Raw genomic sequence first — 17230 nt, 5'->3', positions numbered from 1 at the left:
GCGCCGGATTCTGTCCCGGTTGCCCCTCTTCCAGGCCAGCCCTCTGCTGTGGCCAGGGAGTGCAGTGGAGGATGGCCCAGGTGCTTGGGCCCTGCACCCCATGGGAGACCAGGAAAAGCACCTGGCTCCTGGCTCCTGCCATCGGATCGGTGCGGTGCGCCGGCCGCAGCGCGCCGGCCGCGGCGGCCATTGGAGGGTGAACCAACGGCAAAAGGAAGACCTTTCTCTCTGTCTCTCTCTCTCACTGTCCACTCTGCCTGTCAAAAAAAAAAAAAAAAATCATTACATACTGGTGATGCGAAAGAGATAAGCAGAGAGTGAATGTGTGGTTCCAGATTTAAGCTTTCAGTATAGTCTCAAGGTGACTCATGTTTGGTCACAGCAGAGTTAATGCAAAAGACAAAAATCTAGTCACAGAATTTACACCCTCCAAGGGTTCTGACAGGGCATTTTAAACATTTAAGCAATGCAAATAGTGCACTATCATGATATAGCATCTCTGAAAAGCCCCAGCAACCTCAGCTTTTGACACACAGGCGAAATGTCAAAGCCAAATTTGCGCAGCTATTCAAAGGTCACAACATGGTCATCTTTAAAAGGAAAAATCTCCCAAGAAAGTGTATGTGAAAGTAAGTGTCTACAAGGGCATTTATAAAGGGGAGTAAAATGAAAGGCAGCAGATAAAAAGAACTTGGAATGGTCACAATGCCTATGAATTTTTGAGATCTGTTCTACGAGTGTGACTGAAATCCTATAGAATCTCACAGGAAAACTTCCTTGTTCATTACCTTTATTGTACCTGTCACTCAGAAATCACCTTCAGCTCAAGACGGGAAGATTACCAACTACTTCTAAAGCTTTATGAAGACAAAAAATGGGGACGTGGTGACAAAGCTGACACTTGGAAAAGGTGATGAGGGACGTTCTCACTTCAGACACGGTTCCATTCGCAGGAAGCCCCCTCCTCCTTCATTCTTCTCCTTTTTTGCTGTGAGTTCTACCCACTCAGTTCAAGTTCTACCTCTTCCACAGAGAGGATCCCTGTTACTGCAGCCCAGGCACCTTTTGCCAGTGGGAACAGGTGTACCTGGGCACACGCACACCCCACAGATAGGCGTATTTATAGTACTCTTGTTATAGACTAATTTCTTGAGGTCTTCCTGCTTTCTGGTTCCCTAAGGCCCACCCAGCGCGTGATAACGCTCAGGGCGTGTGCTAAGTGTGACAATCCACCGTTGTGCTCAGGCCTAGTAATACCGGGGTGCAAAATGAAACAGCTGGGGGCTGTGTGAGACCTCCAGCCAGGTGCATCTGCCGCTTGGCTGTGAGACAGGTAAACTGGAGGAGAACCAGTCTCTGTCAAGTAACCAAAAGGACCACGGGTGTGGGTGTGTGGGTGTGTCATTTACCGTTTCTGGGCTGCACTCTCCGCACCGGCGTCCAGTCAGATGGCCTGAGTCTAGGTCCCTGCTACACGCCACACTTTGTAAAATCAGTTAACCAACCTGTCCCTCGATGCAAAACAGGGCCACTACCTATGACTTCTGTCAGCAGCCTGTGGCCAACATCAATCGGGAGAAGCAGCCACAGTTAAGTGCGGAGTGCCTACCTTCCTTACAGAGCCACACGGACAGGGCTCCGGCTACACGCTGAGGCCCCGGGGGCCTGGGCTGCCTTACCTTCAAGGTAGCACAGTTGTGGTCCCGTGAGAGCGAGTGCCAGGGCACCAGCCTCCAGGACAATTAGCGGGACGGGAGGCCAAGCGTCCTGGCCCCTGGCCCTGTTCCAGGGTGTGGAACACTACCCCACCCCTGGGGCCAGCGAACGTTGTTTGAGCGCCTACTGGGTGCCGGAGCCGGCAGGGGGTGGGGTGGGGGTGGGGGGGCGACACTCACTTGTTCCTCCGGATCCAGTCGATGAGGGCGCGCACCTCCGGCACCTCGTCCAGTGCCGGGGGCTCGCCGGTGCTGAACTGGTCCGGGAAGCTGCGATTGAGGTCGCGGCCGCGGCTGTTGTCCCGGCCGCTGGCCCCGGGCGGGCCGCCGTCGCCGAGGCCGCAGTCGCCCTCGCGCGCGCGCTCGAAGCCGTCGGGGTTGAGGCTGGGCAGCACGTACACATCGGTGGTGTTGAGCAGGCGGACGAGGCGCGGGTCCCCGCGGCGGTAGCCGGCCGCCAGCTCGCGGGCCAGGTAGACCAGCACCTGGCGCGACACGGTCTCGTCGCCGTGCATGTTGCCCACCAGCTTCACCTGCGGCCGGCCGGGCAGCAGCGGGCCCCCCGCGTCGGGCCCCTCGGCCAAGGGCGCCGCGTCTCCGTCAGGGAGCAGCGACCCCAGGCCGGCCGTGAGGCGCAGCACCCACAGCGGCCGGCCCTCCACCGAGCGGCCGATGCTGAAGAGGCGGGCCAGGCCGGGGGGGCCCGCGGCCGCCGCCTCCCTCAGCGCCGTGCCCAGCTCCTCTTCGTGATAGTAGCGGTCGAACTGGCCCTCGGCCGCCGGGGCGCCAGCGCTCGTCGTCGTCGTGGTCGCCTCCGCCTTCTTGATGTGCGCCGCCCGGCCCGGGCTCCTCAGCAGCAGAAGGCACAGCAGCAGCAGCGGCGGGAGGCGCCCCGGCCGCCACGGCGGCCGCGCGTCCCCGCCGCTCGCCATCTTCCAGCAGCGCCGCTAACCCCGGCTCCGTTCCCGCAGCTCCGCGCTCCGGGCAGCCGGGGCCAGCCGGATCCCCTCCGCGCCTAGCAACCCCATCCCGCCCTCCGGCCGCAGCCAATCGCGCGCGGGCCTGCAGCGGCGTCACGCCAGGGGGTGGGGCTGCCCTTAAAGCGGCCGATTCCCTCAGGGTGCGCCTTCCCCGCGCCGGCCGCCCCCGAGTGTGGTCCCTCTCCTTTGCTGAGGCTCTTCTCGCTCTCCTCCCCGCCTCCCAGTTTCCTCTTCGGCGTTCTGCGCTCTCAGCCTCTTCTCTGGGCCTGTCGCCCCCTTTCTCTTTGAGTCCCCTTCCTGGCTCCCTCCCACCTTTGTTGCAGCTTTCCTCCGAGGCGCTTTAACGCTTAGCGCCGAGAATCGACAGAATCCAGGACTCGAAAAGATCTATAGGTTCGAAGGAATCTACGTTCGAAGAGTCCGAGGACGGCCTCCTGGACCCCGTCTGCTCGCACTGCCTCCTCGGGGCTCGCCCTGCGCGCTGTGGAAGAGAAGGGGACCCCGGAGGAGGGCGGGCTCGCCTGCATGCTTGTGTGGAAACTCGGCGTCCCCCTTGGGTGCAGAAATCCGCTCCGCAGAAGGCCCCCTTCGGGCTAAGGTCACCTACTTCTCAAGGATCCACGTTGTCGCGCTGCAAAGTCATTCCCTGTGTGTGCCGCCAAGAGCCCTCCTCCGGCAGATTTCCCCTCACGACTCCCGAGCCCACCTCTCGCACCGCTTCTACAGATAATGAGAAATAGATGTTAATCACTACGGCCCTAGAATGGCATTTTTTCTGTAGCAGGTTTGACATTTCTGGAAACACTTGCTTGGTGGGTGTAATTCCTGAACTCCCAAGCGTTCATCCTAAACTGGCAAATCCAGTGTCTAATCAAAGTCCAGAGAAACGGTCTTTTAAACTGGCCTTTAAAGTAGTAAGCGCTCCTTACTGTAGCTTGAAGAAACACAATCCCTTTATCTTGTGTGAACATCTCCCTGTCCAACAACATAATGGCAATAACTGATACAAAGTTCCGTCTTCCAGAGCCAGATACTATAAGATATTCTTGAACTCTGAACTCTCATATGGCTGGTAGACTTTAATAATTTATTTATCAAATATTTATTAAGCAACTACTATGTGCCAAAGCTAGGTGCTAGGAAGCAGCCCATTGCTCTGCCCAGTGGGAGAGTCAATGCAGTTTATGATAAATGTTAGGGTAGATGTTTGGGGGCACAGGTGAGGGAAACCTGAGGAGAGAAGCCTCCGGGGAAGGGAGGGATTCCGGGCAGGAGGAGCCAACACCGCAAGCTACAGCTGCAAGGTTTGAGAGTGTATACTGGATGCGTCGGGAACTGCAAGCAGGTCAGGACTGCCGGAATGCAAGGGCTCACAAGCTGTAGAGGTGACAGGACACAAGCTGGAGAAGCGGGCTTGGCAAACCAGGATCCAGGGAGCGCACTTAACGCAGATCATGGATGACCCCGATGGATTTTAAACTAAGAAAAAGCTCCCTGACAGTAACATGGAGAATGGAACCCAAGGCCTAGCACTTGAGGCTGAAAGATTTTTAAGGAAGACATGAGGCGAGTAGACTTGAGGAGGGCCTGAAGGAGGGCCGTGCCAGTAGGAGTTGAAAGAAGAAAATGGTAGCAAAGCGCACAGGAGCTGGTGACAGAGACAGGATTGAGGCTGACCCCATATTACAGGCTAAGCAACCTGGCAGGTGTGGGATGAGGGGCAGGACAGAAGAGCGCGCGGGTGCAGGTGAAGACCAGTGCTGTGCCCTGGGAGCAAGCCCCGTGGGCGTGGACCTGGGACCGCTTCTTCTGCATGCCCGATTTGATCTGGTCCCGGTGCACAGCAGCTGCAGCTCCTCACAAACAAAGCCCCAACTCTGTGTAGAGCCCACTCCTCCTCTGGGAGTGCTTAATCAGTACACAGAGCACTGGACCATCTCCCCAGTCAAAGCAGCCCCAGGGGACATGTTAACTGCTAATCAGATATTTCCTTTTCTACCATTTTCACTCTCCTCTGAAGCCTCTTCCTGGCCCCTCCTCGCATGCTGGGCAAGCAGCTGAAAAGTAAATAAACAAGCCTGAGGGCTGTGGGAGAGTGTGATGTAACCTGAGCCCCAGCCCTCCGGGAATCCCTGCCTCCCGCAGAGCAGCGCCTCGGAGGCCAGGTCTGGAAGCCTCTTAGCAGGTACATTGTCCCTGTCCCTGCTCGATGGAGGGGAAAAGGAGGGCGGGAGGGCTGGGTTTCAGGTTTACTTCCAGCTGAATGCCTCCACCAGTGTCGGAAGGCAAGCACCTCCCCATCCATAAACGAGTAGGGAGCTTGGAGAAGGCTTGAAGTTTAAAAAAGGCTTCCTGTTCACAGGAGCAGTGTAGCAATCACCTGGTTTTTAAAAATAGGGCAGAAGCTGTTGAATGGCCAGCCTGATTCAGTAATTACTTTCTTAAAAAGACTGGTCGGTGTTTTGGCAGAGCAGGTTAAGCCGCTCCCCTACCCTTGGGATACCTACATCCTATGTCAGAGTGCCTGGTAGTAACTGGGGCTCCTCCATTTTTGATTTAGCTTCCTGCTAATGTGCCTGGGAGGCAGCAGATGATGGCCTAGGTACTTGGTTTCTTGCCTCCAGCATGGGAGACCAGGATGGATTTCCTAGCTCCTGGCTGTTGCAGGCATTTAGAGTTAACCAGTGGACAAAAAGTCTCTCTCTCTCTCTCTCTCTCTCTCTCTCTCTCTGTTACACTGCCTTTCAAATAAACAAATAGTTTTTTAAAACAAGTAATTAAAGGGCAGCTTGTGTCATGAACTTGCAAGTGTCTCAAACACTCACAGGTATATACATTGTAGCGAAAGTGCTTCTGCACTAGGTGCTAGAGGATTGGAAGATGCAGAAGATCCCCCCCTCCCACAGCCCAGGATCCAGTGAGGGTCCACGGAACACAGACAGCAAAGGACAGGATGGGTCTGTGGCATCGGAGCTGTGAAACAGGCACTGTGCTAATCTCTTTCACAATGGCGGCCCCACTTAATCCTCACAAGGATCCTCTGAGGTAGCTGCTATCCTCAGTCCCCCTTCACAGGCGAAGAAATTGAGGCACAAGGTCACACAGCTGGCAAGCCACTGATATCAGGACTCGAACTCAGTGTTTGGTTTCCTAGTCTGTGCAGTTAACCTGTGTAGTAGAATTGCTTCCACGGAGTGACTATAAAAACAAGAACAGAAACCTGCCTTTGGAACGCAAAAGAAAAAGCAACGGTGATAAAGAGTCAGAAAATTTCACCAATGCATTTAGATCCTGAGCCGTTTTATCTCATTTAATTCTCGGAAAAAAGAAATAACTGGGGCAGGTTGTTTCTGAGAATTAAGGAAGATCCTCACCGTGGTTTGAATAAGATATGGCTCCCTGGACTCCTGCAGATATTTAAACCCCAAAGTCCTAGGTCACACTAATATGTGGAACTTAACCCAAGTAGGTCGCTGGGACAGGTCTTCAGCAGGTACCCCTCACAGTCTGGTTTGGTATAAAACCTCTCTCTCGGCTTTCTTTTTTCTAAATATTTAATTTATTTTATTTGGGAGGTAGAGTTAGGGATGGTGGGGAGGGGGAGAAAAGTCTTCCATCTGCTGGTTCATTCCCCAAATGGCCGCAACAGCCAGAGCTGGGCTGTTCTGAGCCAGGAGCCAGGAGCTTCTTCTAGGTCTCTCAGTTGGGCCTTCTTCTTTTTTTTTTTTTTTTTTTTTTTTTTTTTTTTTTTTTTTACAGGCAGAGTGGACAGTGAGAGAGAGAGAAAGACAGAGAGAAAGGTCTTCCTTTTGCCGTTGGTTCACCCTCCAATGGCCGCCGCGGCTGACGTGCTGCGGTCAGCGAACCGCGCCTATCCGAAGGCAGGAGCCAGGTGCTTCTCCTGGTCTCCCAAGGGGTACAGGGCCCAAGCACTTGGGCCATCCTCCACTGCACTCCCTGGCCACAGCAAAGAGCTGGACAGGAAGAGGGGCAACCGGGACAGAATCCGGTGCCCCGACTGGGACTAGAACCGGCATGCCAGCGCCGCTAGGTGGAGGATTAGCCTATTGAGCCGCGGCGCCGGCCCGGCCATCTTCTACTGCTTTCCCAGGCTATTAGCAGGGAGCTGAATTGAAAAGGGAGCAGCTGGGAACAAACTAGCACCCATATGGGATGCTTATGTGCAGGCAGAGGCCCAGCCTACTACACCACAGTGCCAACTCCTCCCCTCATTTTTCTTTTAATAATAAATCTTTTTTAAAAAAATATTTATTTATCTGAAAGTGAGAGTTACACACACAGAGAGGAGAGGCAGAGAGAGAGAGAGAGAGAGAGAGGTCTTCCATCTGCTGGTTCACTTCCCAAATGACTGTTAACAGTCGGAGCTTTGCCAATCCTTTCACGTATCCAAAGCCAGGAGCCAGGAGCTTCTTCTGGGTCTCCCACATGGGCACAGAGGCCCAAGCACTTGGGCCATCTTCTGCTGCTTTCCCAGGTCACAGCAGAGAGCTGGATCAGAAGTGGAGGAGCCAGGACTTAAACCTGCGCCCATATGGGATGCGGACACTGCAGGTAGCAACTTTACCTGCTACTCCACAGCACCAGCCCCTTAATAATAATTCTGAGGGACCAGAACTGTGGCGCAGCAGGTTAACACCCCTGAAGTGCCGGCATCCCATATAGGCACCAGTTCTAGTCCCGGCTGCTCCTCTTCTGATCCAGCTCTCTGCTATGGCCTCGGAAGGCAGAAGATGGCCCAAGTCCTTGGGCCCCTGTGCCCATGTGGGAGACCCAGAAGAAGCTCCTGGCTCCTGGCTTCAAATCGGCGCTGCTCTGGCCATTGCGGCATCTGGGGAGTGAACCAGGGGATGGAAGATCTCTCTCTCTCTTTGCCTCTCTCTATAACTCTTTCAAATAAATAAAATAAATCTTAAAAAAAAAAAAAAAAGGAGCCCAACCAGACAGCAAAAAAAAAAAATCTTAAAAATAATAATTCTGAAACAGAAAAAAAAAACAAAAAACGGAGAAAAGAGAGCTTCAGGCAGAAAGATCAGCATGAAAATAGGTATGTGCTGGCTGGAAGGTGTGACATGCTGGGAGGGGCAGCAGGAAGCAAAGCCTAAGGGTAAGATGATGCCAGGTGATGAGGATCTGAAGCCCATCCAGGAGATTCTGCTCACTGCACCACAAATGGGAAGCCTGCAGAGCCTTCTGTGAGGAAGGATTATATGGAGCACGCTGTGTTTCAGACTCCACACAGAATCCCAGGGTTGCAGGGAGTAGGCTAAAGAGCAGTTGCCTGGCATGGCAGGCAAGGTCGCCGCCTGCAGTGCCGGCATCCCATATGGGTGTTGGTTTGAGTCATGGCTGCTCCACTTCCCATCCAGCTCTCTGCTATGGCGTGGGAAAGCAGTAGAGGATGTCCCGAGTCCTTGGGCCCCTGCACCCACTTGGGAAACCCGAGGAAGCTCCTGGCTCCTGGCTTCAGATCGGCGCAGCTCCGGCCGTTGCAGCCATCTGAGGAGTGAACCAGCGCATGGAAGATCTCTCTCTCTCTCTCTCTCTCTGACTCTCCTTCTCTCTCTCTCTAACTCTTTCAAGTAAATAAATAAATTTAAAAAAAGAAAAAGAGCAGTTGCCATCAATCAGATAAGACCTGCTTCTGGAAAATTCAGTGACAACAGAAAGAACATAAACTTGAGCGATGTTTAGGTTACTGAACTAAGATTTGGCAACTTTGGGTAAGAGAGAAGAGGTACAAGCTGATGTCACACACTAATGAGGATGATCAGGTAGGTGGTTTTCCCTTTGCCCGAGACAAGGAAGGCAGAAGAAAAGAAGGTAAATGGGGAGGGTTTGGGGTGTGTGGGGATAGAGATTAAGTATTGGGTCTGGGATCTTTTAAGTGTGAGATACCCGTGTGAAATACAGAAGCAGATACGTGCAGCAAGCAGGACGAAGGTTTCTGATACAACATCCCTGGAGGCCACTCCAGGTGAGCGGACCAGGCAAGGGGCTGTGCCACCTCTGTAGGTGAAGAGATGCAGACAGGCCCGGCTGGTCCCAGTAGCTTCCTCACAGGTCAGAAATTAGACTGTTAGAGAGTCCTAGTCTTCAAATTTAGACTTTGCATCTCTCAGAGTTCTCTATTTAAAAAAAAAAAAGATTTATTGATTTATTTGAAAGAATTGAGAGAGAGGTGAAGTGACAGAGAGATAAAGAGATCTTCCATGCACTGGTTCACTCCTCAGATGGCTGCAACGGCCGGAGCTGAGCCAGGCTGATGCCAGGATCCTGGAACTCCCTCCAGTCTCCCATGTGGTGCAAGGGCCCAAGCACTTGGGCCACCTTCTGTTGCTTTCCCAGGTGTAGGGAGCAACTGGGAGCAACTCGGACTAGACTAAGTTACTGGAATTAAGACTTATTCTATGCATCTGCTCTCCCACAATATGGCTCTGAGAAGGGAGAACCAGCTTCTACACAGCTGCCTCCAGTTCAACCAATAAACTGTAGGACCTACTCCTGATTGGAGGAGAGCAGCGTACTCGGCGTGTGGGTAGCAGAGTTGGGATTGGTGGAAGGACTATAAAGGAGGAGAGAGACAACATGCACCAGGAACATCTAAGAGGAATACGTGTGCAGCCCCCGAGAGAGCCGGCCGGCGGTATGCCGCTCCCCCGCGGAAGTGGGGAAAGTGGCAGGGGGAACCGCCCTTCCACGGAGGTGGAAGGGACGGTAGCCAACCCGGGAAGAACCAGTAGCAAACCCGGGGAGGGCCGAGCAGACAAAAGAACAATGCAGGGTCGTGTGTCGTTCCTCCACGAAGACGGGGAGCGACACCCAGGTACATTAGCAGGGAGCTGGATAGGGAAGTAGAACACCTAGAACTCAAACTGGCACCCATATGGGAAACCCACACCACAGCTTAACCCACTGAGCCCCAGAGTTCTCAATTTAAATATGAACATACTTTGTTCATCTATTCAGTATATGTTAATTATGCAATTATAGATGTCAGACACTATTCATAAGAATAAAGAAAACTCCCTCCTTCAGGACATTTTAGATTTTCCTAAGAGAAGACAGTAAGCAAATATTCAAAATTAATTGGGCTTTCAGTGATAATAAGTACTAAGGTGAAAAATAAAGCAGAGAGAGGAAAGAGAGTGCATGGTGATTTTAAGTAGGGTCATCAGGGAAGATTCTCTGAAGAGAAGGCCGCTCAAGACCTGAGGGAGGGCCAGCACCATGGCTCACTTGGCTAATCCTCTGCCTGCGGCGCCAGCACCCTGGGTTCTAGTCCCGGTTGGGGCGCCGGATTCTCTCCCAGTTGCTCCTCTTCCAGTCCAGCTCTCTGCTGTGGCCCGGGAAGGCAGTGGAGGGTGGCCGCAGGTGCTTGGGTCTGTACCTTCTGGGAGACCAGGAGAAGCACCTGGCTCTTTACCAACGGAAAAAGGAGGACCTTTCTTTCTGTCTCTCACTGTCTAACTCTGCCTGTCAAAAAAAAAAAAAAAGAGTGCTTTGAGAAAGTTAGCCAGAGCCTTAGCAGAAAAACGCCTAGGAAAGCCTCACCAGAAAGTCCTCCACCCCAGTAACACTCCTGTGCGTTGCTCTCGTCAAACAAGGGCCACTTTGCGGGAGCCTCAATAGGAAATCTTTAGGTATGCACCTTACAAAACTGATTTCCCTCCTTCTGGCTTCTTTTTTCCCCCCTAATTCAAACAAGTCTTTAAAGGGCATACTTTTTTTTTTTTTTTGACAAGCAGAGTTAGACAGTGAGAGAGAGAGAGAGAGAGAAAGGTCTTCCCTTTTCCGTTGGTTCACCCCCAAAGTGGCCGCTACAGCCGGCGTGCTGCGCTGATCCGAAGCTGGGAGCCAGGTGCTTCCTCCTGGTCTCCCATGCGGGTGCAGGGCCCAAGCACCTGGGACATCCTCCACTGTCTTCCCAGGCCACAGCAGAGAGCTGGAATGGAGGAGGAGCAACCGGGACTAGTACCCAGCACCCCAACCGGGACTAGAACCCGGGGTGCCGGCACTGCAGGAGGAGGATTAGCCTAGTGAGCCGTGGTGTCGGCGGGCATACATTTTTCTTTAGTTAATCCTGTGAAAAGGACTGCCTTGGCATTGCTCAGTACCCAGGACCCTCGGTTCATTAGGGTGGACTAAATGGCTGGTATCATTGCTTACATAAGTGTTTTGAAACTGATAGGTTATGTTGAGAAACTTTCTATTTTTTACTTTTAGTTCCTTTTTCCATAAACATTTTGAAGTTCCCTCAGTGGCTCAACTTCTCATCTCCCTCAGGTTTTTTTTTTTTTTTTTTTTTTGACAAGCAGAGTTAGACAGTGAGAGAGAGAGAGAGAGAAAGGTCTTCCTTTTTCCGTTGGTTCACCCCCAAGTGGCCACTACGGCCAGCGTGCTGCGCTGATCTGAAGGCAGGAGCCAGGTGCTTCCTCCTGGTCTCCCATGCGGGTGCAGGGCCCAACCAAGTACTTGGACCATCCTCCACTGCACTCTCGGGCCACAGCAGAGAGCTGGACTGGAAGAGGAGCAACCGGGACCAGAACCGGCACCCATGTGGGATGCCGGTGCTGCAGGTGGAGGATTAACCAAGTGAGCCACAGCGCCGGCCCTGATCCCATTTCTTTAACATTTCCACTGAAATCTGCTTTTGTCTGCAGCTGAGCTGGGTGCAAGAGTTTTGGCACCCATTGAACAGAGAGTTTGTGCCACTCTAATTTTTTATCAGAATTACATAAATTGAGCTGATTGAGATGTCTTGGTGTTGGCTGTTGTTTCCGCTGTTAGTCATCAGTCCTCTTCAATTAGGGCATTAACAAGATTAATTTATTCCCTCACAAATTAATGTGCCACTGCAGATTTCATCTCCAATACCATCTCATCCCCTCTTAAAATGAGTTATCCATTCGTAAACTGTTGATTTCTTTGGGCACATGGTCCCCATCAGCTTTTTGTAAAGCATCAATGCTTTCACCACCCAAGTTTACCATAAATTGGATATTTGTTCTTTTTTTAAATATTTTATTTTATTTATTTGAAAGGCAAAGTACAGACAGAGGGAGAGACAGAGAGGTCTTCCATCAGCTGGTTCACTCCTCAAATGGCCACAATGGCTGATCCAAAGCCAGGAGCCAGGAGCTTCTTCCAGGTCTCCCACATGGGTGCAGGGGCCCAAGCACTTGGGCCATCTTCCACTGCTTTCCTAGGCCATAAGCAGAGAGCTGGATTGGAAGTGGTGCAGCCAGGACATGAACCGGCACCTATATGGGCTGCTGGCATTGCAGAGGGAGGCTTAGCCTACTACACCACAGCCTCGGCCCCTGGACATTTGTTGTTGCTTCAATTTTAGCAGTACAAGATGGCCCAAGTCCTTGGGCCCCTGCACCCACATGGGAGCCCAGAAAGAAGCTCCTGGCTCCTGGCTTCAGATTGGCCCAGCTCCAGCCATTGAGGCCATCTAGGGAGTGAACCAGCCGATGCAAGACCTCTCTCTCTTTCTCTCTGCATCTGCCACTCTGTAACTCTGCCTTTCAAATAAATAAATAAATATTTAAAAAAGAAAAAAAAAAAGATCATCTAGAGCCCACAGACCACCGAGGAAACTGAGTATTTCAGAGATGTGGCTGATCATACTTAAGTCTGTTTTTTTCCTTTTTGAATTTTTATTTATTTCCACTTTATTTCAAAGACAGAGATCTTCTTGTCCACTGATTCACTCCCCAAATGCCCATAAGAACTAGGATTGAGCCAGGCTGAAGCCAGGAGCTTGGGTCTCCCACATGGATGGCAAGGACCCAACTCTTTGGCCATTATCTGTTGTCTGCTAGGATGTGTGCACATTAGCAGGAACCTGGATCAGAAGTAGAGGGGCTGAGACTTGAACTAGGCACTCTGATATGGGATATAGACATCCTAAGTGGCAACTTAACTACTGTGTCAAATCCATGGCCAATATTTAAACTTTAAAAGGATCACTTTGGCCACTCTTATGAAAGCAGACCAATGAGGCTAAGGAGGTTGTGTAATAATCCAGACAAAATGGTGACCAGGGTGAGGTACATGGTAGTAAGACGGTGAAAAGTTGTTGGATTCTGGATATTTTGAAGGTAGAGCTTACAAAGTTGGCAGAACTATTAGAAAGAATGAGAGAAACAGAAGAATCAAGGATAAATCCTGGATTTGATCTAATCAACCAGAAGAAAGGAGGTGCCATTTACCTTATGAGGATTTCTGGAGAACAGTTTTATGGGGAAATATCGTTAGTTCAATTTTAGAGATGACTTTTAGACATGCCAGTAGTAAAGTAGGCCATTGGCTAGATGGTGCAAGTGGGTAGATGTAGAAGTGTGCTGACCGTAACAGTTGAAGAGTGAAGGATACTGTGTAAGTCATGAACCTGGATCACCAAAGGGGTAAGAAAGGAAAGAGGCAGAGACCAAGATCAGAAGACTAAATCCTGAACCCCTGAGACACTCAACATATAGAGGTAGGGAATAGGAGGAGGAATGAGCAAAGAGACTGAGAAAGAGGGGCCAGTGAGCTGGGAGAAAAAAATCAAGAGAGCATGAGTTCTTGGAGGCCACATGAAGAACACTTCTCAAGCAAGGGAGAGTAATCCATTACATTAATACTGCTCGGCGGGCAAGTAAGATGAGGACCAAATCAAATCGATCATTTGATTTAGCAATGCAGATTACTGATGACCTTTATATGACTAGTTTTGGTGGAATAGTGTAGGGAAATTCTTTTATTATTATTATTATTTGACAGATAGAGTTAGACAGTGCAAGAGACAGAAAGATCTTCCTTCTGTTGGTTCACCTCCCAAATGGCCGCTAGGGCCGGAACTACACCAATCCAAAGCCAGGAACCAGGTGCTTCCTCCTGGTCTCCCATGCGAGTGCAGGGGCCCAAGCACTTGGGCCATCCTCCACTGCCCTCCCGGACCACAGCAGAGAGCTGGACTGGAAGAGGGGCAGCCAGGACTAGATCCTGGTGCCCACATGGGATACTGGTGCCACAGGTGGAGAATTAACCAAGTGACCCATGGCGCCGCCCCCCTCCCTCCCTCCCCCCTTTTAAAAAAATATTTATTTATTTGAAAGGCAGAGTTACAGAGAGGCAGAGAGAGAAAAAAAATATTTTCCATCCGCTGGTTCATTCCCCAAATGGCCACAATGGCTGGAGCTGTGCCAATCTGAAGCCAGGAGCCAGGAGCTTCTTCCAAATCTCCTACGGGGGTGCAGGGACCCGAGAACTTGGGCCATTTTCTACTGCTTTCCCAGTCCATGGCAGAGAGCTGGATCAGAAGTGGAGCAGCCAGGACTCGAACGGGTGCCCAAATGGGATGTTGGCACTGCAGGCAGTTTTACCCACTACACCACAGCATCAGCCCCCACAGGGAAATTCTGAACGGGAATTCAAGACAGAACATAATGTGATAAAGTAGAATAAGTCTTTGGAGGAGAATAATTAAAGAGGTGTAGAAATATGGAAAAGCTGTAAGGTAATATAAGGTCAACAGAGAGTTTACAAAATGGGACAAAGGGAATATAAGGCCAAGAGAGACCTTGGTCTCTTGGTTTTTTTCTTTGTTTTTGTTTTTTAAGATGGGAGAAATTACAGGTTGTTTGTGTACTGATGGGGATGATTTAGTAAACTGGGAGAATTTGATGATGCAATGGAGAGAAGGGAGAATTGTTAGAGCCATGTCCTTGGCTATGAGAAGCTGAGAATGGATGGGATCTAATGCACCACATGTGAAGGGATTAGTTTTAGGTTCGAGAGAAAACACTTCATTCGCAGGCACAAATGGAAAGTCAGAATGCACGGATGTTAAGTGGGCAGGTGAGGTGTTGGGAACGGTGAGTGTTCTCCCATGACTGCTTTTATTTTCTTCATGAAATGGGAAGAAAGGATGTAGGCGTAGGTGTGAGAGGTTTGTGGAAAAAGAAAGTTGTGGAGTGGTTATCCTACAGAGTGGAAGAGATAAGGGTGAGTAATGACAGTTTTCAGCCATTGGCCATGGGAGCCAGCGGCTGCCTAAGTGTGATCTTGAGCTGAAAGCTAATGGGGCGTAAAATAGAAAGGTTTTGGTTTTGTTTTGCTTGTTTCGTGTCTCCAGAGATGAAAAGTGTGGTTACGGTTCAAGAACCGAATTCTGAAACTCCAGCAGCTACCTGATGGATGGGGGGACCTTGAGAAAGTGAACCTAGAAAAGACGAAAGACCGGCTCACAGTGAAAACCTCCATTTCAGTTCTCCTCCAGGTGGGACTCTCTCTAGCGTCACCTCCCCCTGACAAGCAGCCACAGCAGGACGAAGTCAAATCCTAGCAGTCTGCAGGCCAAGAAACACCGGTAAGCAGTGAAGTCATCTCAGAACCCAAGAGGAAACCACCTGAAAGCAAATTTGGTGTGAGAAAGGCGAGTGTCACGTCAACCACAGTCTATACAGCACCCTCTCACTTCTACGTGTGCTTTAGTGTGTATTGTCTTACCCAGTGCTCACTACTCTGGGGGCGCCCAGACAACCTACACAGGTGACAGTTTTTAAGGTGCCACTAACTAGCTCAGGCAAGTCACGTAGAGAGATACACAGCACAGCTGGGAACTTCAGCCCAGCAGCGTACTTCAAAAAGTTTATGGAAAAGTGAAATTAAGAGATAAGTGTGTGTTGATGCAAAAAATTTTCAATCCTTGGGGCCAGTGTTGTGGCACAGCCGGTAAAGCCACTGCCTGCAACACCAGCTGGTTCTGTCCCCTGGCTGCTCCACTTCTGATCCAGTTTACTGCTAATGGCCTGAGGAAAGCAGTGGCAGATGTCCCAAGTGTTTATGCCCTGCCACCCATATGGGAGACCTGGAAGAAGCTCCTGGCTTCAGCCCGTGCAGCCCTGGCTGCTGTGGCCATTTGGGAAGTGAACCAGTAGATGGACAATCTCTCTTTCTCTCCGCCCTCTGTAACTCTGCCTTTCAAATAAATTAATTAAAAAAAAAAAAAAAAAAAAAAACAGCCAGGTAGGATATAACTCTGCCCTCTGTAGCTTAGCTGGAGGGCACTTTGCTTTTTTTTTTTCCTTTATATTTTGCTGTTATTTGGGTTTGGATGGTTTTATTTTGTTTGTATTTTACATTAAAAAGAAAGCCAGAGTTTCTTCTTGATTCCTTGGAATCTTCATTTTTCTAGGCCCAAGAGAAGTAAACAATGTCTGTGGAAAGTTCTTTTAAAGCTTGCCCTTGGTTGGGCAGACCTCTTGTGTGGGGAGCAACTGGAAGTAACTCGGACTAGACTAAGTTACTGGAATTAAGACTTATTCTATGCATCTGCTCTCCCACAATATGGCACTGGGAGAGGAGGAAACAGCTTCTACACAGCTGCCTCCAGTTCAACCAATAAACTGTAGGACCTGCTCCTGATTGGAGGAGAGCAGCGTACTCGGCGTGTGGGTAGCAGAGTTGGGATTGGTGGAAGAGGACTATAAAGGAGGAGAGAGACAACATGCACCAGGAACATCTATCTGAAGGAACACGTGTGCAGCCCCCGAGAGAGCCGGCCGGCGGTGTGCCGCTCCCCCGCGGAAGTGGGGAAAGTGGCAGGGGGAACCGCCCTTCCACGGAGGTGGAAGGAACGGTAGCCAACCCGGGAAGAACCAGCAGCAAACCCGGGAAGGGCCGAGCAGACAAAAGAACAGCGCAGGGTCCTGTGTCGTTCCTCCACGAAGACGGGGAGCGACACTCTTGCACTTCATCTTAAATTTCGGTTAGGCCTACTTTCCAGGGTGCACATGTGCTGCTTACCAAGCATGAGGTCATGACTGTGATGTTGATCTGTGTCAGCCAGCACCAAACGGACAGTGATTCATGAGGCAGGGAGGGAGGGAGGGAAGCAGGTAACAGACACTTTCAATTGTACACATCAGAAAACCTGACTCATTCCAGCCTGAACAATAAATGGGATTTATTGGCTCATATAACTGAGAAGTCCAAAAGAGAAGTCTGGATCCAGGCATAGCTTATCCTGTGGCTAAATGGCCACCAAGCACCTGATTTCTTTTTTGTTCTTGGCCCTGCCTCCCACAATGTTCACTTTATTCTAAGTCTGACTCCCCTTGTGATTCTAAGAGGGCTGCCAGGAGCTTCCAAAGCCACGTGCTTTCTCATCACACACAGAAAAAAAAAAACAACAACAACAACAGAGGATGCCCTTGTCCTAGCAAAATTGTAAGTTTCATTCAGATTGGAGCAGCCAAGTGCCTATCCCAGAAGAGATCACCATGCTCATGGAGGTAGCATGTGCTAATGGGCTTAGGGTAGGCGATGTGCTCCATTGCCAGGGCCAGGGATCCAGTCTGATTCCCATGAACAATGTGGATCCCCAAACGGAAATCAAACGCGCCCTGTCCTGGGCTGTGGAGCGTATTACTGTGCCCTAGACAGAAGGGAAAAGAAAGGCAACAAGTAGAGGACGAGCTGCAACGCAGTGAACTAAGTGATAGGATGAACAGGCGCTGCTAA

General features: G+C 50.8%; 1 protein-coding gene across 1 annotated transcript in view; it reads right to left on the bottom strand.

Moving 5' to 3' along the window:
• The window catches only part of CPD (carboxypeptidase D), an 80162-nt gene extending 77438 nt beyond the window's left edge, over positions 1-2724 (bottom strand). Inside the window, exon 1 of the mRNA XM_002718901.5 lies at positions 1896-2724. Within this exon, the coding sequence (XP_002718947.1) occupies positions 1896-2647 (752 nt within the window). The 5' untranslated portion in view covers positions 2648-2724. The remainder of the gene's footprint in view (positions 1-1895) is intronic.
• Between the last annotated feature and the right edge of the window lie 14506 nt (positions 2725-17230).

The sequence above is a fragment of the Oryctolagus cuniculus genome, chromosome 17, assembly GCF_964237555.1.
Source record: "Oryctolagus cuniculus chromosome 17, mOryCun1.1, whole genome shotgun sequence".
NCBI classification, from domain to species: Eukaryota; Metazoa; Chordata; class Mammalia; order Lagomorpha; family Leporidae; genus Oryctolagus; species Oryctolagus cuniculus.
Note: the sequence above shows the minus strand (reverse complement) of the source record. Positions and strands in the feature narration are given on the sequence as shown.